The 25,441-nt window shown below is 38.7% G+C and overlaps 1 protein-coding gene across 6 annotated transcripts; it reads right to left on the bottom strand.

Moving 5' to 3' along the window:
* Nucleotides 1-3,335: 3,335 nt before the first annotated feature.
* Nucleotides 3,336-22,243, bottom strand: cep170ab (centrosomal protein 170Ab). Of its 6 annotated transcripts, none has more exons than XM_044114182.1 (20): nucleotides 22,099-22,243; nucleotides 20,050-20,130; nucleotides 18,641-18,786; nucleotides 18,449-18,538; nucleotides 17,633-17,711; nucleotides 17,371-17,429; nucleotides 16,857-17,007; nucleotides 15,966-16,103; nucleotides 15,392-15,844; nucleotides 14,929-15,299; nucleotides 14,724-14,843; nucleotides 14,489-14,621; nucleotides 12,626-14,074; nucleotides 11,851-12,094; nucleotides 11,475-11,583; nucleotides 11,191-11,352; nucleotides 10,111-10,199; nucleotides 9,695-9,788; nucleotides 5,764-5,815; nucleotides 3,336-5,628 (listed from the first exon to the last, which is right to left on the bottom strand). In XM_044114182.1, exons 3-20 carry the CDS (start codon nucleotides 18,743-18,745, stop codon nucleotides 5,381-5,383), a joined length of 4,146 nt encoding a protein of 1,381 aa, XP_043970117.1. In that variant the 5' UTR covers nucleotides 18,746-18,786; nucleotides 20,050-20,130; nucleotides 22,099-22,243; the 3' UTR covers nucleotides 3,336-5,380. The 6 variants fall into 6 exon arrangements, with proteins under 6 accessions (XP_043970117.1, XP_043970122.1, XP_043970123.1 ...); XM_044114187.1 differs by having other exon boundaries at nucleotides 3,347-5,628; nucleotides 12,626-14,071; XM_044114188.1 differs by having other exon boundaries at nucleotides 3,347-5,628; nucleotides 14,935-15,299.
* Nucleotides 22,244-25,441: the final 3,198 nt, after the last annotated feature.

Genomic DNA, 25,441 nt, shown 5'->3' with positions numbered 1-25,441 from the left:
GTAGCCAGAAACACCAGAACATGTTCGCTCTCCCATGCTCACAGGGGAGGGTGTGTGTGCGTGTCTTTGTGTGCAGCTCGTCAATGTAGTACAGCTTCCCAGGTGGGAGGAGGGAGAGAGTAGGCTCCGGTCTGCTCTTCTTCAGGATGAAGGTGCAACAAGAGCTTCTGCCTGATTGCGTTGTAGCAGAACCTGATGGGGAATAATGTGATAGCTCAAAGTGTGAGAAGATGTTCCAACATAATGATATATATTCACGTAATGTGATTTATCTTTTCCAAAGGTTTGCTCCTTACAGACAACATCACTACGGGGAAGCACAGAGAATGCCTGAAGGAGTGCAGCCTCAGCTTAAGGCAGTGGTTCCCAAAGATTTTCTTCTGGGCCCCCCTATGGATTATAATAAAACCCCCCGCTCCAAAAAAGAAACAAAAATTTACTTTTAGCATATATCGTTCAACCAGACATAAATCTATACACATATTTTGTTCTCAAACTCCACTGAAGTTTATTTCACACTTCAGTTTGCAACAAAACACATTACAAACCATTTTTACAGTGAAACACTTTTGTGTAACTTTTTTTTTCTTTCATTCATCCACAACCCTTCCTGCGGCCCTCCTGTAATAGCACAGCAACCCCCTAGGGGGCGCGCCCCACACTTTGGGAACCATTGGCTTAAAGAAACCTTTCGTGCATCACGCTGTGAAGAAAGTCACAGACACAGGAAGAAATCAAATGTGATAGCTCAGAAATGTTATTACGCTTTCAGTTTGTGAAGTAGATACAATCAGTGCTGCAAGAAAAGAGCGACTGAAAAGATTTACTGCAAATCATGCTGTCAGCCTCTGTTATTTGGTGAAAACTACTTATCGTTGTTCACATGTTCTCTTCTGTCTGTAGAACATTATTGTGGAAATTTTATATGCAGTGAGGCCATTTTATTCCAGTAACTTCAGAATATGAATTAGCCTTATTCTCCATGTTTAGACATAAAAACAAAGAAATTGAACTCAATGAAGACACTTGAATTGATACTAAAAGTGTGTGTCCAGGATGTGTGGGGTCTGCATAGATGTTAGCGGCCGTTTTCCTGACCCTAGCCCTGTAAAAGTCCTGAATGGGGGGAATCCTCTCTGCAGACTTGATTGTTAGCTGCAGTTTAGACCTGTCCTGTTTTGTCGCTGAGCCAAGCCAGAAGGTGATGGATGAAGACGGGACAAAGTGAATAATGGCTGTGAAGAATATGACCAGCCACTTCTCTGGAAGGTCGTTTCACTTGAGTTAACAAAGTACAGTCTATGCTGGGCCTTCTGCTGACCCGTGTCGAAACTTTTCCATCTGAACCACCCAGACTTTCACTTTTTTCCCCTCTAATAACCGAGGAAAAGTTTCATCAATAAAAAAAAGAGTGAAATATGTAAATGCACAACGAAGGAGTAGCATCATTCATCTTTTCTTTTTCAGAGTAAGGATAGAGGTGCTAAATCATCGACGACACTCTCAGTTCCCCTGAATATCACACAGGGCACAACTGATGGATGTTTTTCTCCATATTCATTACAGTTTCATATGTGCAAGCTCGTTTTTTAACTTTATAGTTCAGAAAGAGATACAAAAATAGTGACTTCTGCCACAATATATTCTTTCGAAGCCATTCAGTAAGTTAGAATATTATTGAAAAGTGAAAATTTATTTTAAGAACTTTATCACTTAGTCAAACACATTAAATAGATAACACACAGAGGGATTTTTTTCATTTGCAGCCTTCATTTTTGTCAATTACAATCATTTTCCGCTTGATGAAACATGACATTTAAAATTAGACCAAAAAAAAAAGAAACATTTGTAATACATAAAGGCAGCCTTAGTGAAAAGTAGGTTTAATACGTAGCTCTAAGTTTAAGCTGACAACCTTTTTAGAAGGTTGTCAACTTCCAAAAGGTACTTTTAATCTGACAAATGAACCCAATTATAACATATATTGTAATTTATTGACATGACTGTAAGCAGTGAGAATAATGGTATCCAATTCTAGCACCTTGTTTCAGAGAAACTATTTCCACTCCAATGGACACCTGCAGAGGTGCTGATTGCAGCAGAAGGAAAAAAAATCCTCACACAGCTTTCACGGATTGAGGAAATGAAGCCGAATAGCTGGAGACATGCAATTAGCAGTGGGTTAACTTTGACATGGTGACCTCTGAAATCCCATTCGTTCTGTAGAAAGAGTGAGAAAAAAACGGCAGTAAGAGGAATTTTACTAAGGTCTCACATCAATGTGAGACGTAAGAGACCAAAAGGGATTCTGGGAGGAGAAGAAGGATAAAGGAAACTAAACAGTGTTTCTTATTGGCTTATTGTAGATCTGATCTAATAATTTATTATCTTCTGCATAATTTGAAATGAACTCATGGTGGAACAAAATGATTTTTCTTATGCAGAATAAGTGGCACAAACTCTTAGGGGTTTTATTCTTAACTCTTGACATCCAAATATATGAATTATAAAATGATAGATTTTTTTTTACATAACACCTGTCATGAACATGAGTAAGTCTTCATGAATATTTATGACTGTTGTCATAAAGTGTCATTTGGTAAATCATGACACTTTTATTACAAAGTTGACACTATTCAAAATGTCTGTCATGACACCTTGACATTAACCAAGAAATCATGATTTGACATAAATTTGTTATAAAAGTATTACTGATTAAACTTTAGCTTTAATAACATAAAGCTACAAAATTTTTAAAGTTAGCTGTACAGCATGTAAGCTAATGTTTATTACAACTCAAAGCTGCTTTCAAGCAGCAGCAGCATTTCTTTTAATATGTTAACCCTGCATAGTGCTATAGACTCAATGGTGAATTTAAAGTAAATTTAACTCTTATCTTTCTCAATATGCGCAACACCAAACTATGGAGTTATAAAACAATTAATAAAACTACAGATGTTTCTGGTTTTCACTCAGATTAAATGTTTTTCTCTTACTTTTATTAGAGGTTTTTGCTGCACCAAAAAATATGTCTTTAAAGCTTTGGCTATCCACTGTACAGGACTAAAGTATCTAAACTCCAACCACAGAATAACTAAAATGAACTAACTAAGATCTATGTGACACAACTTCAAAAACCAGTATAGATCTACAGCATTTAGATTTACACCATCCCAAATTCATCCTCTCTCTCTGTGTCATATTTCAAAAGTTAGTTATATTTGTATAGAAAATCCAAATCTGCAATTTATAAAGCAGCTGTAGTCATTTGCAAATAGTTCCCCAAAAGTAGTTTTTTTATCCAGTTAAATAACAGCAAAGATTGTCCAAAAATAGGTCATGATGATCATGCATTTTATTGTAAATGAGACAAACAAGACATGTATTGCAAGGTCAACATCCAACCCAAGAAGATTACAAAATAAAGTCATACAAACATCAAAAAAAGAAAAAGAAACATCATCAAATGCGTTAACAAGTTTGCAGAATTATAGAGAAAGCGTGCTGAGCACAAAGTAATTTGTCTCTATTAAAACTGTTTTGGCTAAAAGTTTTTTGTTTTTTTTAAGTCGATCTCTTTAGGGTACATTCAAGTGTAAACATTGGTATGAGGCAAGACATTGGAAAGTCTACGGTCATTACACAGTCACCTGTTTGGTTGCATTATAAATAGTAAAATGCAGCAGCAGGACTCAGAGGTAGTCCCTGTCTATGCTGGTTCTAACACAACGTTTTGTTAGCGGTCCGTTTCTGGAACCTCTCATGTCCTGGTAGCTGGTTTTAAACCCTGCTTTTGGTGAAAGGCATAAACATGATAAATGTGTGTCATTTAGGAACGTCATGTCCTGGTCCCGCAAAGATTAATAAGACGATACAAGTTCATCAGCACTTCAAGCCTCCTAAGGAGCAAACTCCACCTCCCCTTTATTTCTTTCTATCTCCACTGATTGTTTGATCCAGGGCACTTGTGACAAAATTTCCTGGAAAGAAAAACATCCACCCTATGAGCTATGTTTGCCTTTATATTGTCTAATAACAACCAGTTTCTGTTCTGATACACTGAATTTCAACCACTTTAACTCAAGGAGAGGACATTAAGAAAATCTTTTACTAAAGATACCCTGCAAGCCAGTTCATTTCCTAAGAAGAAGTCATAATGGAGATTTGGGATCGCAAAGTCAATACAGAGAAAGACTGATAAACAGGAAAGACATGGGAAAGTACTTTACGGTATATTTATTTAAATAAATAACTATGACAGCAAAAAAGGACACTTAATCAGATTTGTTTTGGTTTCTGTTCTGATACAGTCGGATCTCTTTAAAGGGCAAAAATCACATTGTGGATCCATAAAACCTCTAAATATTGAAACAATTAAAAAAATAATCAAATTAGTCTTTTCATTGTCTTTCAAATCAGTTTGTTGTTGACAGCAAAACAAAGACTATGTAGTCACGCCTCTCAAAACAGAAAATTAGCATCTTATATGTATGATGACCTGTCACCTGGATACTAGGTTTCTGACAGTATATTGGAAAAGACCTGTTGAACAGAAATGTGTGAGAGTTCCTATCAAAAAGGAAAACATTTTGTAATATAAAGTAAGTACTAAAGCTCCAGCAGGGAGTCAGCAGCCAGACCACTGAGGTCACTAAAGCTGTTTGTGAGCATAAAGTTGATTAGGCATGACTAGACTTTCTCTTGGTGTTTTTCATTTTTATTTGTGGTTTCTCACTACTAAACATCTACTCATGTTCATAGATTGCATTGCATTACACCAGTTGTTGAACCGAACCAGTTAGCTTGACGTCACTAGTTAAAGTTAAAAGTAAAAACAAAATAGTTCCAAAATGTGTACAAATATTTTATGTAATCAGAAAAATTAAGTATGAATCTACAGGAAGCTGTATGTTTGTAAAAGCAAAAAAAGAAAATCAGGATATCTGCCCTTTAAATTAGGATTCTGTATCTGTTTTGCTATTATGGGACTTTTGTGTCTGTAATGGGGACTTGAGGTGAGTATTACCTCATCTAAAAACCAAGATGTCTGAGTTTTAACACTCCATCAGTATGCTTTTTTCTCATATTATTTTTAAGTATATTGGACAAAAATAACTTGCAACACAAAGACACATGGCTCATTGTAAATACTTCAGTCTTTTCTTATCTGCATTTCTTTTGACACGCTGAAGATCCAAAATGATACATTTGACAACACAGTCAACAAACTTTACCTTGACAAAAGCTTCACTCACCTTCTTATATCTTCAGCGAGAAAAAAGCCATAAAAATAACTAAACCCCACACCAACGTCTTTTCCAAGGATGTCTTGTCAGTTTTTATATAAAAAAATAATTGGATGTAGTTTTCTTTGTCAGTTTTAGGATGCAACACTCTTGTCTTGCTTTGTCTCTTCTGTGCGCTCTGAGGATCCACAGGGCTCGCCAGAAAATTCTTCACACCTGGGTGTTGACAGTGCGCTGGGTGTCTTTGTCTCTGTTCTGGAATGCAGCGGCGGTGCCCCCTGCTGACTCCCAGGACTCATCCTCTGGTCACTTAGAGGACTTGTCAGACCCATGCTGGACAGGGCATCCAGAGTGCCGTCTGGGTCCACCATCATATCGATCACTGTTCATTCGGAGCAGAACAACCAAGCAACATGACTCCGGCATCATTTAGCACCAAATCCATCAGAAATACTACGCATAAAATAATTTTCTTATGGCAGCTTATTTTTGTGATGAAAGGCTATTATGGCCGTACCTGAAAGTTGCTTCTCCACACTCTTCAGGTCTTGAATAACTGTTGAAATCTCCTGTTAAGAACATAATTTAGACAGATGAAGGGTGCTTGAGGATGTGATTAAGTAAGTAAGGAGCTTTTTATGTTAAAACCAAGAACATCAATGCATTTTATTGAGATTGTGGTGGATCCGAAAGAGACACCTCTGCTGCCTAGTTTTTCTTTTTGACTCAACTAGACGTGTGTCATTTATTCTGGAGCACCAAATTTAACTACAACTGTGATTTAACTATGAACGTCCAAACATACGAATCAAACAGAAAACGTCAGAATCTCGTAAAGAAACAGTAAGCTTTAACTGAGAGGAACCCAATAAACCGAAAAGAAAAGGAATACAAAATGCAAAGAGCATCCAAAAGGACGAATTAAGTCATCACTGCATTAAGACTCCCTGCAGGATATATCATCATGATGTGGTGAGTAATTGTGAAGTAGTAACAAAATAATACATGAGACTCTTTGATAAAGTTCAAAATATCACTGTAATTAATTCTAAAATTACATTTTAGTCTTTCACTACAAAAATGAAAAATTTTGTTGACCCCTTATGGACTAGTGAAGCTATTTAGATTTGAACCTGTTTCATTGTGCATAAAGTCAAGGTGGTGTATGAATACCAAATGTTATTTGATACTGACTAATGATACTCTTAGAAGTGTTTTACTGCCATCTAGTGTTTGGAGTGTGAACTATGTAATGTTCATGGTAGCAGAAGTGTGCAATGTGCAGACTACATGCAATCTGACTGACAAACTCAGACAGTAAATTGTCTTAACCTTGAGCTAGATTCCCCAGTAATAAAAAAATAAATACGTAGACTCGCAAATGATTTCTAGAACTGTTACATCAGAATAGACAACATGGGACCAAAATTTTAGGGGGTATTTCTAAGTTTGGGTTTGATGCTGTTTAGTGACATCCGGCAACTAAGGAAAGGAAATGAGTGATATTCGTATTAATATGCTATTGGTGGAATTTAGATTTAGGTATTTTGATTATGCAGCTATGAGTCAATGATTATTTTAGATTACAAAAAATGTATCAATCACTGTATATAAGTATACACTAATAAAATGTTTTCTTAACCCGAAACAGTATTTAGCAGCATTTGAAACACTACAGGGTGAAAAACAAGGTTTATTTAAAAATAGGACATTGGTCAGCTAACAAATTTAATTTGTACAGTGATTTATATTGTTAAAAAAGGGCCATAAACTCATGGGACCCCTTACAAAAAATCCCATGAAAATCACATGTGATTCAATATACAAAACGTTCCAAAATCACACGTATTCATGTGCTTTCACATGTGATTCACATCATTCACATGTAAAATTTGTGTGAACCACATGTGATCACATGTGAAAGTCACATGTTATTTTCATGGGATGTTTTTGTAAGGGACTGTGCATCTAATGGATTTTGCTGTAATTAGCTGTATTTAAAACACTGTAACAGTGAAAAGCAATAGTTGTAGAAAGGAAAATATTTTGTCTATTTTTCAAAATTTTGCTTGAGAACTTGTATTATCAATAAAATAATCAACATAGCTGGATTGAACAGTCTGTTTCACTTCTGCAAGTGCTTGTTGGATCAAGTTAGCATCATGCCTAAATTCATACGGATGATAGGTGCAAAGTTCAAATAACCTCAAAATAATGTAACATCTGACAGACAGCAAAAAGCCTGCATAAAAATCAAGCAGTATAATCAAGAGGAATAACTGTGAACATATCAGCAGTGATGGCATAGTTACTTTGAAAAAGTAACTTTAATCGGACTACTGATTACTCCTTGAAAAAGTAACTTAGTTAGATTACTGACTACTTGATTTGGAAAGTAACTAAGTTACATTAAAAGTAACTTTTTAGTTACTTTCAGCAGCTGCTAACCTCCTGTGAAAATCACATTGAGCTTTGCCAATACTTAATTGTAAGCTATTTTATAATGGTAACATCAACAATGTGTCTCCACTGATGAGGTTGAACTGAAGAGAAGATTGTACAAAAGAATTAAAAAACGTGAATTGTGTGATCCTCTGTTGTCTGAAAAACTCTAAGAAGGATTTTAACGCCCCCCCCCCCCCCAGGTTCTGTGTTACGGCCCTGCATTTGGTGTCAAAGCTCACAGAGCTCTTCCTGCAGCTCCACCACTGAGATGGCTGCACAGATTTGTGACACTTATCTTAATATTAATAATTATAGTGGCGTTAACTTGCCATTATAATTATTGGAAACTATACGGACACGTTCATTCGTGGCTATTTTCACGTTTATTGCGCTGTTCAAATTATTCTCGATGTTTGCAGCGCAAATGTTCTGGAGCGCAACGCGAAGCTTGACGTCATTCAGAGGTAATATATTAACTTGACATTAACAAAGACACAGCGGGACGGATCATCCGGGAAATGATGGACAGGGAGAGACTGAGTAAAACTACCTTAATGACGGACAAATTCTGGGATTTATTATGAGCAGTGATGTCAGTAACGCGTTAATTTGTAACGCGTTACTGACGTCGGACCACTTTTTTCAGTAACGAGTAATATAACGCGTTGCTATTTCAAATCGAGTAGTCAGACTACAGTTACTTATCAAAATCACTGTGCGTTACTATCTTCTTTTGTTATTTACCGTAATCGTATTTCCTCTGCTCGGTCACTCGACGTCTCTATGCGACAGAAATGTAAACAATGGAGGAAGATTTTGTTGGTGGAAAAACTGGAACTATTTTCAGTTTCTGTTGCCAAGTCCGATTATTATAAGCGGCTTTGGGCTTCATTTTTTTTAAGTCGCTTGCAAATTTAATGAGTGGCGGGTTGCGCCTTTTTTGGCTCGTTTTTGAACGTGAAGCTGCTCATTTGGGCTTGGAAATAAGCAGAGACTCATAATATATCCCAGAATTTGTCCGTCATTAAGGTAGTTTTATTCAGTCTCTCCCTGTCCATCATTTCCCGGATGATCGTCCCGCTGTGTTTTTGTTAATGTCAACTTAATATATTACCTCTGAATGACGTCGAGCTTCGCGTTGCGCTCCAGAAAACGGCAAACAACGAGACCAATATGAACAGCGCAATAAACGTGGGGGGGGGGGGCTTTAAAATCCTTCTTAGAGTTTTCCAGACAACAGTGGACCACACAAATTACTCACATTTTTTTGTACAATCTCCTCTTCAGTTCAACCTTATCAGTGGACATACATTGTTGATGTTATCATTATAAAATAGCTTACAATTAAGTATTGGCAAAGATCAATGTGATTTTCACAGGAGGCGGAGTGTTGTTGTTAGCAGCTGCTGAAAGTAACTAAAAAGTTACTTTTAATGTAACTTAGTTACTTTCCAAATCAAGTAGTCAGTAATATAACTAAGTTACTTTTTCAAGTAGTAATCAGTAGTCCGATTAAAGTTACTTTTTCAAAGTAACTATGCCATCACTGATTATGAGTCTCTGCTTATTCCAAAGCCCAAATGAGCAACTTCACGTTCAAAAACGAGCCCAAAAAGGCGCAACCCGCCACTCATTACATTTGCAAACGACTTTTAAAAAAATGAAGCCCAAAGCCGCTTATAATAATCGGACTTGGCGACAGAAACTCAAAATAGTTCCAGTTTTTCCACCAACAAAATGTGGATCTCCCTCCATTGTTTACATTAGAGACGTCGGGCACTCGACAAGACGAGTAGAGGAAATACGATTAAATAACAAAAGAAGATAGTAACGCAGTAACGCAAAGTGATTTTGAAAAGTAACTGTATTCATACGGATGATAGGTGCAAAGTTCAAATAACCTCAAAATAATGTAACATCTGACAGACAGCAAAAAGCCTGCATAAAAATCAAGCAGTATAATCAAGAGGAATAACTGTGAAAATATCAGAAATATTCATCACCTTGTTGGAGCTCTTGAGCACTAAGGAGTCATGCTCTGCTTGCAGTTTGGTCTCAATCTCATCCCATTTTCTTTCCTTATCCTTGAAAAGAATCCTGGAGGCCGAGTTCAGATAAAAATAGATAAAAACACAATAGAAGAAAAATGCTTAATATAGCTATTGTTAGAAGTATTAGCTGACAGTTCAGATAATTTCTTTCTGGCAATGCCTCGGATTGTAAAAACCCTAAAAGCTTTGAGCTTTCATCCTAATGAGAAAATGTAGTTCTGTTTGACAGAGAAAATCTCTTTGACTTGTCACTCAGACTTTGCCAATTTGTCCAGTTCTAACAGAAAATACAAACTACATAAATACACAACAGTAATTTATTTCTGTGTTAACAGACAGTAAGTAAGCGGTTAGTTTACAAGGCTTACCTGACTTTGCAGGTAGTTTTGTCCACAGACTGTCGTATTCTGGTCGAAAGTTGAGTCACAGAAGCAAGAAGCACATTGTCAAGGTACAACTGATGAATAAAAATGAAAAAAACAAAAGTTAAATGTTATAACTGTACTTGTTCTGATGGGAATGATTACAATTTAAGTTGATTTATTTATATTATTCTCTTTACATTTAACTCCAGTTTCTGAGGTCAGAATGAACAAATGAATTGTGGAAACTGGGGATACATCCAGTACCTTGTACTGGACAAGGACATGAGCAAGCCACTTTTTATCCAATATGGAATAGATAAAGTTAAGAATAAAGGGAACGCCATGTCAACCACGTATTTTCTCTCCAGAGGACAGAATAAGCCTTGTGCTCAGCATTCTTGTTTATGTTGCTGTAATGATGATAGAATGCATGACATGTTGGCCACTGTCAAAAATCTAACTTATTTTTCAACCTGGACAGGATTTTTTGGTGGATGAATTTAACTTCATGAAAGATTTTCATAAAAATGGATTTCCCCAGCATGTCACGGCCACCACAATAATTCACAGACGGATGGCATATAAGGTGTAATGAGCAGTGTTTTCTGTTGCACATTGCATATTTGAAAACCACATATCATTTTACACTGTTTACAACAACAGTTATACACTGTTTTGTGCCTGCACCTTCCTAAATTAGCTTGTCTAGGCTGGAGGCAGCAGCAGTCAACAATATCACAGCATCATTAATAATTTAATTTAATTTAGTTTACTCATAATGTGCCAAATTGCAAGCTGCATCCATTTTATAGTCAGTTTTATGGAATTCAAATCGGTCCAAATTCATTTTAAATTAGTCCAATTTATTGCAGTAGAATCAAATTACAAAGTCTCATACAGTCCAATGTGATTCTAATTACAGTCACAATCAGTGGATCAAATAAAGCCAACTGGAAAACTCAAGTTACTGCATAGAGTTGTTGACTTTGAAGCAATCTGTCCTCCTCAGCCAGTGCTCTTGTATGTAAAACGCCTGTGCAAACATACAACTGACTGATGTTCGATAATGAGGCTCAGACTCACATCGTCTCTATTCCATGTCTGTCGACGGATAGAGCGAGAGCTCTGATCGTTTGAGCTTCGTTGTCGTAGCTCCACGGTTCGCCCCTCGCCTGCCAGAATCCTGCTCTGCTCTGCAGTGGAACCACCCAGATCCATACCATCATCAAATACCGACTCCTCCAACTAAAGGAAATTAATAAAAATAATAATATAGAATTCAAACGTCAGCTCAGTTGTACATTCCTGTAAATAAATATTTGTTTGGTCAGCAGTGTTGACGCTCATGTAATGTGATGTGTTTATACCAGAGCTCCAGGGTCAGTTGCTGCAGGACTGACTGAGTCGATCTCTCCAGCCACATCATGAATCTCTCGTGCCAGCATTGCTAAATCTTTGGCTAAATCCTGGCTGATCCTGATTAACAAGTAAAAGTAATCACATCACTACACTACACCAAAAAATATCAACTTCCTTTTTATGTGCTTGTGTTTATCATCCCATATCTCATACTCACACATACCAGAAATTATAATCAGAACTGCACAAATAAAAAGCAATAAAAAAACCCATCCCATGTGGCAAAAGTAACAACAGCGTTTTAGGGAGGAAGTAACATCCTCATTGTTGCATCTAAAAATGGACTTTATATTGCATGCTTTTGAGCTCTTCTCACCCACACACCTGGCTATTTCTTCACTGTGTGCTGTCCAGTCTCTCATGTACTCATCCTGGTCCCTGGAATTCTGCTTCAAGCCGGTCAGACCTGCGGGGCTGGGTGATGCTGGAGCTGAACCTCCTAACTGGGCAACTCGGGTCGAAGGGAATGGCCTCGTAGGCCCCTGCTTGGATATGTGGCGATTTGAGCCATACTCATCCTCAGAAGTGGATGCATACTCCACAGGAACACGGCGCCACCGAGTCCCAGCTTAAAAGAAGATACAAAAGAAGCTAAACCTTCAACAGACAAAGATTTCTGGTTGTGAAGAATATGAAGATAACATCATCTAGGCACGAGTGGGTTGACTGGTTTCAAGGCAAACAAAGGTTTTGAAAAGAAGAATTCTAAACATTTTTGTTGTGCCAAAAAAACTAGCAAGAAAATTTGGACTTCAAAAATATTTGAAAGTCAGTGCTGATGTTGCAGGAAATATTAACTGAAACAAACCAAACCAGTACATTTGGACAATAAGGAGCAAAGTGATCTATTATGAAAGACAACTACACTAAATGACATTATTTCCTTTTGGGAAAAGTCAAATGAGCATAAAACCTTTTTTACAAAACGAAAGAAGTCATTCTGTAATTTTCCATGAACATTTTCTAATGTTTATGCAATTCAAAATGAACAATGATATAAAAGAACAATGATGGAAACACAGGTATTGACACCAAAGAGATTGTTGAACAGATTTCAGTGACAGACAACATGGATTCTGGTGAAAGATTTTCCACTTACATACAGGTGTAATATGCCCATACGATGATGTTCCTTTAGTTTTATCAGGCAGCTTGGAGGCACTGTTAGCTCTGGCTCTGGGTCCGGATAGTGAAGCCACATTTGAACCTCTCAATCCCTGTCTGAGAGCATAATCTCCTGCTGCACTTCGGCCGCTCAGCCCTCTGCTTTTTGCCACGGTGGCCTCCGAGTCGCTCTGGGCAGATGGAGACCCAACCCTTGGTCTCCTTGGTTGTGCTAGAGCCTCTATTCTAGACATTCCCCTTCTCGCTATCCCTGTCCTAGATGTGGAGCTAGCAGTTGATGCCTCAGAAGCCACTGACATCCGGTCCATATCAGCAGGTTCGGTATCTGATGACTCCCCCAGCCGGGCTCGCCTCAACAGGGATGTCCGAGTAGGTCTTGGCTTGGGAACATTACTTGCTTTGTTTGGGGCAGAAGAAGGCGACGGCTGAGTCATCTTGGCCCGACTAGACTTGGTGCTGGCCCCAACTGTTTGGCCTCTAAGGTTTGAACTCCTTGAGTCTTGTGTGGAGATAGGCTGTGAGTCAGAGGGCAGGGAGTTGGAGTTGATGTCATCATCAGTGAGGTCCAGAGATGTTGAGGGGTGACTTGGTTGTTGAGGGCCAGAGGTTCTGTTCTTCCCCCTCCTGTCCAGAGGCTCTCTGCTCCCAGTAGGCCCCTTGTTAGAGGTGCAGACCACTGTTCTCTCCTTTTGCTGCCCAGCTAGTATCCTGCGTTTCTGAACTACTTTTCTAACGCCATCCGCTTGGCTAACTGTGCTTGTTGTGTCTACGTCTGACTCTGGAGACATGGAACCAATAGACTGACTTGGGGGATCACCTTGATCTGACACAGTGCTCTCTAGAAAAGCTGCCACAGCTTCTGAGTCTTTCTGCATTGAGACACTGTCTATGCCCACGTCCCTACTCTGAGTTTTGGTTCCTGTGTAGGCATCAATACGTGGAATAAGTTCTATGGGTACACTGGAGCTCGGTTTCTCCACAGTGAAACTCTCCTGCCTCAGTAATGGTTTCCCGGTACTCTCTTTAGCCTTCTCCTCATCCTTCTTTCTCCTCCTTGCCTCCTCCATTCTCTTCTGTCCACTGGTCAGTTGACGTGGAGGGACTTTGCTCAGGACACCCGACTGACTTGATTTACCACCACCACTGTCCTGTGATTTGGCCGGAGAAGATCGACTTGGGCTACCGCTCTGACTTCCCACACCTCCAGTGCCTTGAACACTTTGTTTCTTTCCTCTGGACAGCCTTTCATCTTTATTCTCTTTCTCCTGAATCTCTGTATCCTGCTTTTCACCCATATCTGTGTTCAGACATCCACCCTGGGTCTTTCTTCCCAGATTAAGTTCTTCGCCAGGTAGCTGTGGTAGGGTTCTCCTCTTACGTTCGGTGTGCACAGAGGCCATGTGGCTGGATCCACTTATTTCTGCTGAAAAATTAGAAAATATTTTCATGAAATGGCATTAAATTCATCTATCTGTCCGTCCATCCATCCATCCATCCATCATTCCGAACAACATCCATTCAAAGCTGTATCCTGACATCTACCTATCAGTCCTTGTTTTCCCCTTCCTTCTTTGTTTTTCAATTTTCAATATTTTAATCTTAAGTTCCGCCATTAACAGAAACCATAGGCTTAAACTTCCCATAAGCCATTGCTTCAAACGTCTTGGGATAGCTATAATCTTTTGTCATCTAAAAACCACTTAGGCAGAAAACTGCTACCCTGAGTTTTTATAGTTTTTTTTTTTATTATTGATGCAGCTGCAAAGTGTATAAAAATACTTTTCAATAAATATGTTAAATAAATGATGTGAGTGGTCTTATGACCTAAACTGAGTACCTCTGTCCTCTGTGACCATGGTGTGACTGTCCCCTCCGGATCCCTCAGGATCTGTCCGAATGTGGCTGGCAGCAAGAGTAGCCCACTGTGACACCCAACGAGGACCACCAACCATCAACTCTTCAGATAAGAACTAAATCATAAGAAAAAAAATTAATTACTCACAGTACTCGTGTATTGCTTAAACAGATTTAGTCTTGGTTAACCACTTTAAGTCAGAATGATGCTTTTGCACCTCTGTCTCCAGACGTCCAGGCTTTCCTCTGTCTCTTGAACCAGACCTCTGTGAAGACAACCTCTCTCTTTGATCAGTTCCCCCCTTCCTGGAAACACGCTGCTCATCCACACCAAATACCTGGGAGACACAAACAAAAATAAAATAAAGTAAAAAGAATTTTTATGATCTGATAAAGAAAAAAGTACAGAAAAAGATGTCTAACCTTTACCTTTTCAATCAGTTTCCTAGCCTCTTCCTCTTCTTTGGCCCCGTTCTCCAGCTCAATGGTGTAAGTACCTCTGTCACTATATTCATCTCTGTGTCCGTAGCACTCTTCACGACCACCATGCTGATGTGGTGCCGAGCCACGCCGCCTTTCCACCAACCCGCTCTGCCTTTTCGATGTTGAAGACTTGCAACGCCTTGCAGGACTGTCCTCTTCTGCAAACAGGCCTTCTGGTACATTTGCACGACCTTCTTTTATGCCAGCGCTGCCCCAAAGCCCCCATGAGCGCTCCTCCAGAGCTGCAGCCCTGCGCTGCTCCCCAAGAGCATTCTCTGAATCGCTCTGAGTGCCATCCTCGTGTTTACTGCCTGGCATGTGTGCAAGACACATTAGAACGTATAATAAATGACTGCGTAAAGGAAGAAATTAACCAAATACTGTAACACATTTCATCACGCACCTTTGAGACTCCTGAGATGCACAGGAACATCGCTTTTCGCACTCTCTCCATCATCCTCTGCCACTGTCTCTTTCAGAGCCAATGGCAGCTCATTCTGAGCCAGCCAGTCAGCAACTTTAACCTCTGCTGCCACCATGGCTGTCTGAAGCGGACTCAGGTCTTCTCCAACAGCCCTCTTTGGGCGAGGTCGGGTCTCTGGTCCTACTTTCGCCACCCGATCCTTCACCAACACTTTGCCTGATGCCCCGGGGTCGAACTCGATGGTGAATGAAGCATGGCCATGGATGGGCTCCACAGCAGCAGCGGAAGCATTGGTCTCTTGATCTTGTGGAGGAAGTTCACTGATTTTAGCGGCAATGGGAGCATCCTTTGTTGGAATTTCAAAGTAGCTAGGTTCTTGATTTGAGACTGCTTGAGGCAAAGACTTTGGGATCTCTGCACTTCTCTTGGTGTCTACAACAAGGTGAAGAGATTTGACAATTTAAACTTCATAATCTACTTACTTCCTTTATTACATCTTAGGATTATGAAAAAAGCATTGGTCATGTCATATTTCTGAAAAAACTGATTGTACCCGTTTCTGCCTTTTCCTTCTTCCTATCAGAAGATTTTTCCTCAGATTTTCCAGGGTGCTGATCATCAGTGTCTCCGTCTCCCCACCAAGCAGGCTGCCCATAAAGGGGCGTGCCCCTGTGTAAAACTGCTATGTCTCCTGTTAAAACCAATGTATTGGTTAGTCTTACTGAATGGAGGAGATATTTAGGAGCGGAGCATGGGGGAGCTGGTAATGTAGAGAAGACTGTGTAAACTGGGTGCACACTTCACAGTTAACCATTTTCCCAAATTGAAAAATATTAGCGGAACAAAAAAGAATTAAAAAATCACCTAGCGACTGGAATGAACAAATTTTCAGCTTGATCAAGCCTGGCCTGATGGAAACTGAAGTATATAATCCTTTTCCAATCAGTGAATACATTAGGTTAAAGTGTGACCATGCTGCAGTAAAAGCGATACTCTTTTGTGTGGAAGGTGTTGACAACTGACTTGACAAACTGACCCAGATTATTCTGCAGATAAAAAGAAAAATTGCCAAGTTTCATTCTTTCGAGCTTGCCCTCTCTATCTTTATTGTACGGGAGAGGATTCGGGCCACCAAAGGAAAAAAGAAATTCAGACATTTATTCAGAGAATTAAATTCATTCTATACTAGGATAGCAGAAAGGTAAAAATCTGCAATACGTTTCAAGAAACTATTGCAGCATGTGCAGTTCCTATACAGTTAGGAAAATATCAAGGTACTGGGAATTGTGTGGGTTAGTGCAATTCTTCTAACAATTTTTCTACCACTAAACTTTGCTGCGTTTTCATTTATTATATCTAATTTATCAATAAGTCAGAAAAACAACCTTGCAAAATAGTGTGTGCTGTGTTGGATTTCAATTATTCCATGGATGTTAAAGCTCACCTACTGTCTTATCCTCGGGTTTGCCGGACTCTGGAGCTTTTGACGCGGCTCCTTCTGAACCTGATGCCGCTGCCGCCTCTGAAGGCTTCACCTCACATTTCTCTGCAGGTTTCTTTTGGATCATCTGAAGCTGGCTGCTCAGTTTCTCATGCTGACATTTGAGTTTACACATAAAAAAAGCAACATGGCAATGTCAAGCTAATGAATAAGCTGAATGCAGCCTTTTTGCTGTATGTACTCATTTTTGCATGCTACTGACTATTTACGCTGGAATTCTGCAAACTCATTAACATAAAAACCTTTGTCTGCAGCTACCTGGGCTTGACAAGATAAAAGAATGCTTTCATCAACTGTGAAGCTTTAGTTTGGTTCAGCAGAACTCTTTTATTTTCTTGACCACAAAGTCAAAAAAAAATAGTACAAGGCTGTCCTGTTTTGAGCAGACAGATCCACTTTATCTGCAAACAAGCTTGTAATTTTTTTAAATTTTTCAACACACAGCATGCTGTCTAACCTTGAGGGCCTCCTCGGGAATGTGCAGCTCTCCTCGAACCACGGTGAACAGGTTGGTATGTGAGGTAGGTTAAGGCAAATGTTGGGTAGGTCTGCTGAGCACTGAGAGACACGCACTGAATAGCCTTATGTATAATGCAGCAGGCGGAGTACATTGAGAGTTCACATCTATTCACAAACAGATAAAGTTACACAGCTGACAGTGGTTTGTGTGTGAGTCATTTAATTTGGCCTCTTTGTGCAGTAGAACTTCCGAAGGATATCATATCCAAACCTCAGTTTGTCATCTGTCTTCAGCGTGACGTAGTCTTGCTCCTGTATTCTGACATCATTGACAAAAGTCTGCAAAATATAAGGTTAAGACCTGTATAAAATGGGCTGTTCACTTTGCAAACCTCTCCACCATCTTTCATGCGCGGAGCTTGTTACAGACTACAGAGGAAATTGATTCTAGAAAAATAGTCTAAGGTAGTCAGTAGATTAAATAGATAACATGTAGGGCTTCTGCAGATTTTTCCAACTCAAACTTAATGCTTTCTAAGAGATTTTAAGGGCATTATGAATAAAACAAATAAAATTAAAGATGTGTAACATGACAGAAATATACAGAAGAAAATTGCATATTTTATATTGTAGTACTGTTGAGTTTTTTAGCACAGAATGCCAGCCAACTGATGATAAATTTACACTTTCATGAGATAGACACAAAAAAAACCCTGCCTTGTTAAGAAGGGTATATTAGTCGCTGGTTGGTGGCAACTTCAACCACCTCAGGTCACAGAATGTAATGAAAATGTCTGCATGCTTCTGAAATGTTTGCTAAATGTCCCATGAGAAAAATAATCTACAGATATTAGATTAAATAGTCCTACCAAGACAAAACGTCAGACCTGTGATTATCTTACTCAAGGCTTACTTACATTTTTTAAATGAACTTAAGACTTTTTAAGGCCTTACTTTTAGATAGATATATGAATTCAAGTACATCTGGTATGTCACTGTATGCAGTTAGACTCATGTCTAGCATTACCTATATTTGGTGGAGCCAAGCTAAGGTTTCCACGCTCACAAAAACTCACCCCGTTTAAGCTGCCCAAGTCCTTCACTTTATGTTCATCTGTGTTTGGTTCGTAGTTGATGACAGCGTGCTGTTTGTCCACACTGCGAGTCTAAATCACACACAACCTCGTAAGTTGCTGTAATCCATTTTCATTTATCAGAATATTTGGCAGCGTCTGGAAGGGCAACTGGGAATTAAGTTCATATTGTACCTGTAGCATGAGCTCACAATCATCCCTCCCCACGAAGATCATCTCCCGGGGAAGACGATGGCGGGTCCCGCCGCTGCTTACCAAGAACCAGGACGTCAGACTCATCTCTGCCTCAGAAGATCACCTTTGACCGCTAATGCATCATGCTGAAAGTGAGAAGAGAGACAAATCACAGCTCACACTTCATTCAACAAAATGATGAGTACTAAGAATACCAGCTGGGTACATTACATATGTGGTGGATAAATATGCGGAGGGCCGTGCAAAACTTTTTATAGCACTTGACATTCCTGTCATACTAAAACCTCGTACTTCAATCTACCTGACTGGGATTTTATATGACAATCCAATTTAAAGTACTGGATGATTGTGAAGTAGAAGTAACAGGATGGAAGGTCTTCAAAATGTTTTTTTTTTTTTAAAAAGTGAAAAGCATAGCCTGCATTTGTACCCCCATTCTTTTACTCACCCTCAGAGCTGGGGTTCGAGAACACAATTGAACAAAAAGCATCATGACGACCAAAACGTACAGCAGACGGGTCAGGGAGAAAGATATGGAGAAGAATAAATAGGGGTAGATTATACATAACTTTTAGCAAGTTTTGGACCTATCCCAGAGCACTCCTCAATGCGTAGAAAATGGAAAACCAAATGTTACAACTGCATACCTACCAAGATATGAACATGTACCAACAGATGGTTGACAGATGGTTGTCCATCTGTCAATAGGGAAACCATGTTGCATGAAACATGTCTGGTGAAGGTGCTCTAACTCTCTGGCCTACATTTAAATGCTATTTGTTTCAGAAAATGTAAAGTGGGAAACATGAAACATGGTGATGGCAGTGTCATTGTGTGGCAAGGTGTAGGGATGATGGAGAGTTTGAATAAAAGTATAATAAATATATACTTGAATAAAATATATAATAAAAGCACATAAATAAAAGTATGTTTATGTGCCCCCCACTTTGCAAAATAGCTCCAACCTTTTTAGATTGTATAAAACTTGTTTAAGCTAAAATAATTTAGTCTAAACATGCAAAGAAAATTGATTCCCCAAAGTATTGACTCAGGAAGGCTGAGCACACTTTTTTTTTAGATTTTTTTAATGAAAAATATTTATTCTTTCACTGTGCATTCATAATTTACTTTGTGTTGGTCTGTCATAGCAAATCGCAATATATTACAATGCAGTTGAAGATTTTGAGAAAAGGATGTGTACAATATCAAATGCTTCTCCAAGACACTATACAGAATGTTCCCTATCTTTGCATGTGCTTTGTGCATCATGTGCACAGCTGCTATTTCTGACATCACTCAAGGACATGGACATGCTCATTACTGCCCATGGTGAAGATAACTACAGTGCAAAACCAACTACAAGCGTGAAAATCTAGGTGACGGCTTACAGAATTTCCAGCATCCTTCAAAACTTGCCCAGCGAAGTACTCCTAGGAGCTGCCCTCATAGCAAATCCAGAAGTCACACAACTGAAGAAAAAGAGTCAGAAAGAAGCAGAGGAAACTGTGATGGCATTTGATAGATTATGAGGCTGTTATCTAGCAGGACAGAGACAATGATGTGAGGATTAAGATAGCTAATTCTGTCAGATCCACACAGAAGCAAGAGGGAAACAAGTTTCCTTGCAAATGCAAACCCCTGTGTCTGCTCCTCGGGATCATATGACTTCCATTCTGACCCTTTATTACAGCATGCACACTCTGAAAACTCCTGGGCTACTCATTCAATCCAGAGGCGTGGGTTATGCTGCTGGGACAGAGATTGTGTCGTTTTAACCAAACATTTGGCCCAAAACTGTGACCTCATATTATTTGGGTTCTTCACAGAACGTTGTTTATAAGATCAGACTTTACTGGATCTCTTGCACATTTAAACCATTGCGGTTTGAAAACTAACAATCATTCACTTTGGGCTGAAGTGTGGTACATTTATCAACACTGTCATAAGCAAGCGAGTCCAGAGTGAGAGTGAATGATTGTGTGTTTCTGTTGCATTGTGATGGACTGACAACCTGTCAAAGCCCTACTACCCACTGGAGGGTGGGTAGTAGCCTCCAGAAGAAGGTAAGCAAAAAAAAAAAAAAAGCTAAAGAGGCTGATTGTTCACTGAATGTAATTTTCAAGTAAATCAATGTAAAGTTTAGGGAAAGGAAAAAGTTTGTTAGAAAAAGGTGCAAAAGTAAGATGTACAACTACAACTTTGAGAGGCTAGTGAATCAAAACCAATTCAAGAGTCACACACATGCACATGCCACCCGTGAACCAAAGATGACCGGAGATTTGTTTTTACCAACGCTAACAAGAAAAAGGATGTCCAGCGGTCCAAAATTAAAAGAAAATTCTCCATTTGGAAATATATATATATATATATATATATATATATATATATATATATATATATATAGATAGATAGATAGATAGATAGATAGATAGATAGATAGATAGATAGATAGATAGATAGATAGATAGATAGATAGATAGATAGATAGATAGATAGATAGATAGATAGATAGATAGATAGATAGATAGATAGATAGATAGATAGATAGATTTCTCTCTAAGTATTTAAGCTACATAGTACAACTTTAATTTATTTTTTAACTGAGCTAATGAAATATAAAAACTTTTCAATAATATGACTATTTTATATAGATGCACCTGTACCCTGGGTTAAACTCACATTAGGTTGATGTTCCCCCAGCAGTTTTTAAAGGGCTGCAGCACCATCAACCCATGGAGAATGCTGACTCACGCTGTGGATTAACAATATGTTCAATCTAAAGATATAATTACGCAGACTTTGTTATGTCCAAAAAACTAAGACATTCCCCCTTGGGACACTACTCCATGTGGAGGGCTTTCAGTGGCAGCGCCCATACTAATGTCCCAGATTTCCTCATAAGACTACGCACGGTTTCACCCAGTACAGTAAATGACAGCCCCACTGCCGCGTAAACAGGCGGACACAGATGATGGGGTTGAACAGGCCAATGCCAGAGCCTGTAAATTACCCCAGTTAGGCCATGATTCGATGCAGCGCTTCTAATGAGAGCCGTTCAAAAATAGACACAAGAATATCCAGGTCCAACAATCTACGCTGTAGAAAAATGAGAAAGATGCGGGAATAAACACGGAGCTGTGAGTCTAATTACCGACATGATCATCTGGGGCGTCCACACTCATCCTTGATGTTCCTCCTCCCTTTAAAAACCTTAGACAGGCTAATTCAAGCGGGGTAACAATGACGTGTCTCACGTTTTAATTTTCAAAAGCTTTCCTCCCGGTGTGCTCTCACGGACCTCCAGCGGTATAAACGGCAAAGCCTGTATGTCTCACCAGCAGCGATGCTCATGTCACCGCCTATGTCCTCACAGCCGAGGAGGCAGCAGAATGACTCAGAGCAGCAACGACAATCTGCGGAAGATAAATGTCTCTCACCGTGCAGCTGCCTGATGGACACCCGGCATCCGACAGATAGCTAAATAGGTGGATGTTTGTATAAAGAGGATTATTATGAGCGCTGGAGCTGCTCCAGCAAGCTCCGCTACCCAACCCAGCTCCTTCAGCGCTTCTGCCTCTTTGCCTCTCGGTGGCGCTGTGAGCTAGAATTGGGAGAGCAAATGGGATTATGTAATACGAGGCCACAGGCTGGAAATCATGAGTGAGGATGATTGTGGATGATGACTCCAGGAAATTCAGACTTATGGAAGAGATTATAGAAAACAAATGAACCAAGAAAGAAAGAAAAAAGACGATGCAAGATAGCTAATATTAATGCTTCGCCGATAGTGTTAATAAATCTTAATATGCACATGTATCTATCTGACGAAAAGATACAAGTGCATAACACAGTTCATTTGAAAATAACAATAAAACAAACTCAGTTGCAAACACATTTCTTTAACTAGACTCACTGTGGCCTATATTTGTATTTCTTTAACTGTTTTGTCTGTTGTTTTGTTTTTCTTACTCACTTACCCTAAAAAATATAGGAGTGTTTTTTTGTTGTTGTTGTTTTGTTTTTTTACGTAAACGTAATTCTGACACTGGACACTAGATGGCGTCAAAGCATCGAGTTGGTCTGAAATAATCTCTGATTCACCAACCGTGATATGCGTCAAACACAAATACGTATTTGATGAGAAAACAGTAACGGACACGTTTGATCTGCTTTCTCTATCCAATAAAACACTTTGAAGTTCCTAAGTAGTTAATAGAATCAATCATTAGAATTTTTCTTTCATAAATACAATCTCTGAATTCAGCTTTGCCGTTCATTTGAGCCAGTCAAAGTGTATAAATAAAAGGATAGCTCACCTCTGTTCACACAGGACAAATATTAAGTGACATGTAAAACTGGAGACACGGTGTCCAGTGTTATCAATATGACGGTGTTTGAGTACTTCAGACTGTATTTAAAGGTTGTATTACACCATGCCCTAGGTTAAGTCTCTTTAATCGTTCTGTATTTCCTTTCATTTTGCCTATCCATGGACATTCTTGTTCTCTGGAATTTTCTGACACGATCCACTTCAATCCATTAAAAATAATATTTAAAATAATAGAAATATCAGATGGCATGCACGCTCAGAGGTTAGACTCGGATACATTGAATCTGTCATATAGAAGTATTCACTAGGAATGGCTTTACTCCACTGCTTGGCACAGTTTGGTGTAACAGTTAACACCATTGAGGTAAAATGGTCTGACCATGCAATTCTGACAATAATCAAGTCATTCGTTTGCTAAAATAGCTTATGTCTTTCAAATAAGACATTAAAGATATATAAATGAAGTTGTTTATTGTAGAATTTAACGTAAATCTAACTTTAGACACTAGATGGGGCCAGAGTACTGAGCTGCAAAGCGCATGCGACATCAAACTCAGTTGAGTGACTTCCTTAATGGCGCGCGTTTACTTGTCAAACAGGCCATTGCGTTCACAAAGACATTAAGGAAAGAAACAGGATATATAATAAATCACCACAAAGGTCAGGTTGAAACAAGACAACAGAACTGCCGTCAGGACTGAATGGTTTCATTTTTTTTCACTTATGTATGAAGTGTTTGATCTTTTGTAATGCTTCCCACTAATTATTATTAAACAATGTAATTTTGTGGGTAAGGATCTCTTAATGATACTACAATCAAGTTTACTTTACGGCTTTTCTGTCTGCATTTGTTGAATTTTAGACGAGGAGATACTCTAACCAGGAATGCCACAATTCATCTTATTTCTTTACTTCATAAAAATATTTTTTTAGACATGTAAATGATGTAAAACTCCTTCACAAAGCAATAGCTAATGGATGCAAGGTGACGTCTCAGGTTTCGGAACTTTTTAATGAGTATTTTTGTAATAAAAATAGTTCCTTATTTGGAATCAAAAATATAAAGCCACAACACAAAGCAGGTATTTCTATGCAAACTTAATAGATTTTTCACTCATAATTAAAATAGCAAGAATGTTGCCTATATTGATATGGAAATATAGTTAATATAGTTATAATGTTACTGTCATAGCTCATTCGTATTCATATTATTGTTGGTGTTATTCAGAAAAACATTGCAGTCTATACAATACTTTTTACTTATTTTTATGATCTGTATAGCTTTAGTTTTTATTCTAAATGCTGCTGCATATTCAGTCCACACCTGCCTTTGCACTATAATAAATTGCTTAATGCCATTGCTCTGTCATATGCTGCAGACCTAATCTCATTGCCCTCTGAGGTTAGATGGATTGCAGTGACAATAAATGTACTAATATTATTCTGCATATTCATTGTATTTATTTAAGCCTGCATTTAAACACATTTAAACAACTAAGCATATCACTAAAGAAATTGCAAGTAGTGGACTCTGAATTAATAAAAAAATAATAATAATATCACTGAAACGCATGATATTTTTTGTTAACACAAATAATTTTGTTCGTTCTGCTGGATGGTAAAAAAGAAAGTAAATTCATAAGATAAAATAAAACAAAAAAAGCAGAATGGCTATTTTAGCATAAATACCTCTTTCTTTACGTTTTTTGCATGTAATACAATAAGGGACTTGACTGAGCCCAATAGAGGAAGCTCACTTGTCACAGCAAGAAGCAAACAAAAATGAATCAAAATAAAGTAGAAAATCTTTATCCAATCTAATATGCAAAACAAACCATAGCCTAAACTCATATCAGGTCATATTCTACAAATGTTCTTGTCTAAATTTATTTTGATGTTATTTTAACGTTTTCTTGTATTGTGAAGTGTCAACTATGCTCCGTGTTTTTATTATTATTATTATTATTATTATTTTATTTCTAACATGATTATTTTTTTCACCTCTTAGTTCTAACAAAACAAGAATCCGGATAGATCTGATCAAGAAATCAATAATGCATGCTGGTTTCTTATAATTAATGTTGAGAGAAATCTAATGATAGTAAAAGAAGCGCATTTCGGTGTTCATGCGTCCTGCTCTGTAATTTACATACACGCTGCATATTCACATGAGCGTAATAGCTGAGTTTGTCCTCCACTACAACCACGCTGCGCAGCCTCCCTGCTCCATGCGTCCTGTAGTGGCCCTTCCCCTCTCCCGTAGCCCAGCCCCCTTGATCTCCTTCGTCCACTGGTATGTTTGGGGTGTCTCTCTCTCTCTTTTCCATAGGTAGTCAATAATGAGTGTCCATTGGTTTTTATTAGGCTTGCCCCCCTGCCTCCCTCCCTCCCACAGGCCTGCTTCGCCCAGCCCATGTTTTCTATGTCTCAGTCCGTCCACCTCCTGACGT

This window comes from Gambusia affinis, linkage group LG04 (assembly GCF_019740435.1).
Source record: "Gambusia affinis linkage group LG04, SWU_Gaff_1.0, whole genome shotgun sequence".
NCBI classification, from domain to species: domain Eukaryota; kingdom Metazoa; phylum Chordata; class Actinopteri; order Cyprinodontiformes; family Poeciliidae; genus Gambusia; species Gambusia affinis.
This window is presented reverse-complemented; position numbering and strand designations above follow the sequence as displayed.

Excerpts from the sequence above, each read along its gene's own strand:
- cep170ab (XM_044114182.1), bottom strand. The coding sequence starts at position 18,745 with ATGAGTCTGACGTCCTGGTTCTTGGTAAGCAGCGGCGGGACCCGCCAT. Across the intron at positions 14,622-14,723 it reads CTGGACGTCTGGAGACAGAG|TTCTTATCTGAAGAGTTGAT; the intron begins GTGCAAAAGCAT and ends CTTATGATTTAG. Across the intron at positions 5,816-9,694 it reads TGCTCAAGAGCTCCAACAAG|GAGATTTCAACAGTTATTCA; the intron begins GTGATGAATATT and ends TGTTCTTAACAG.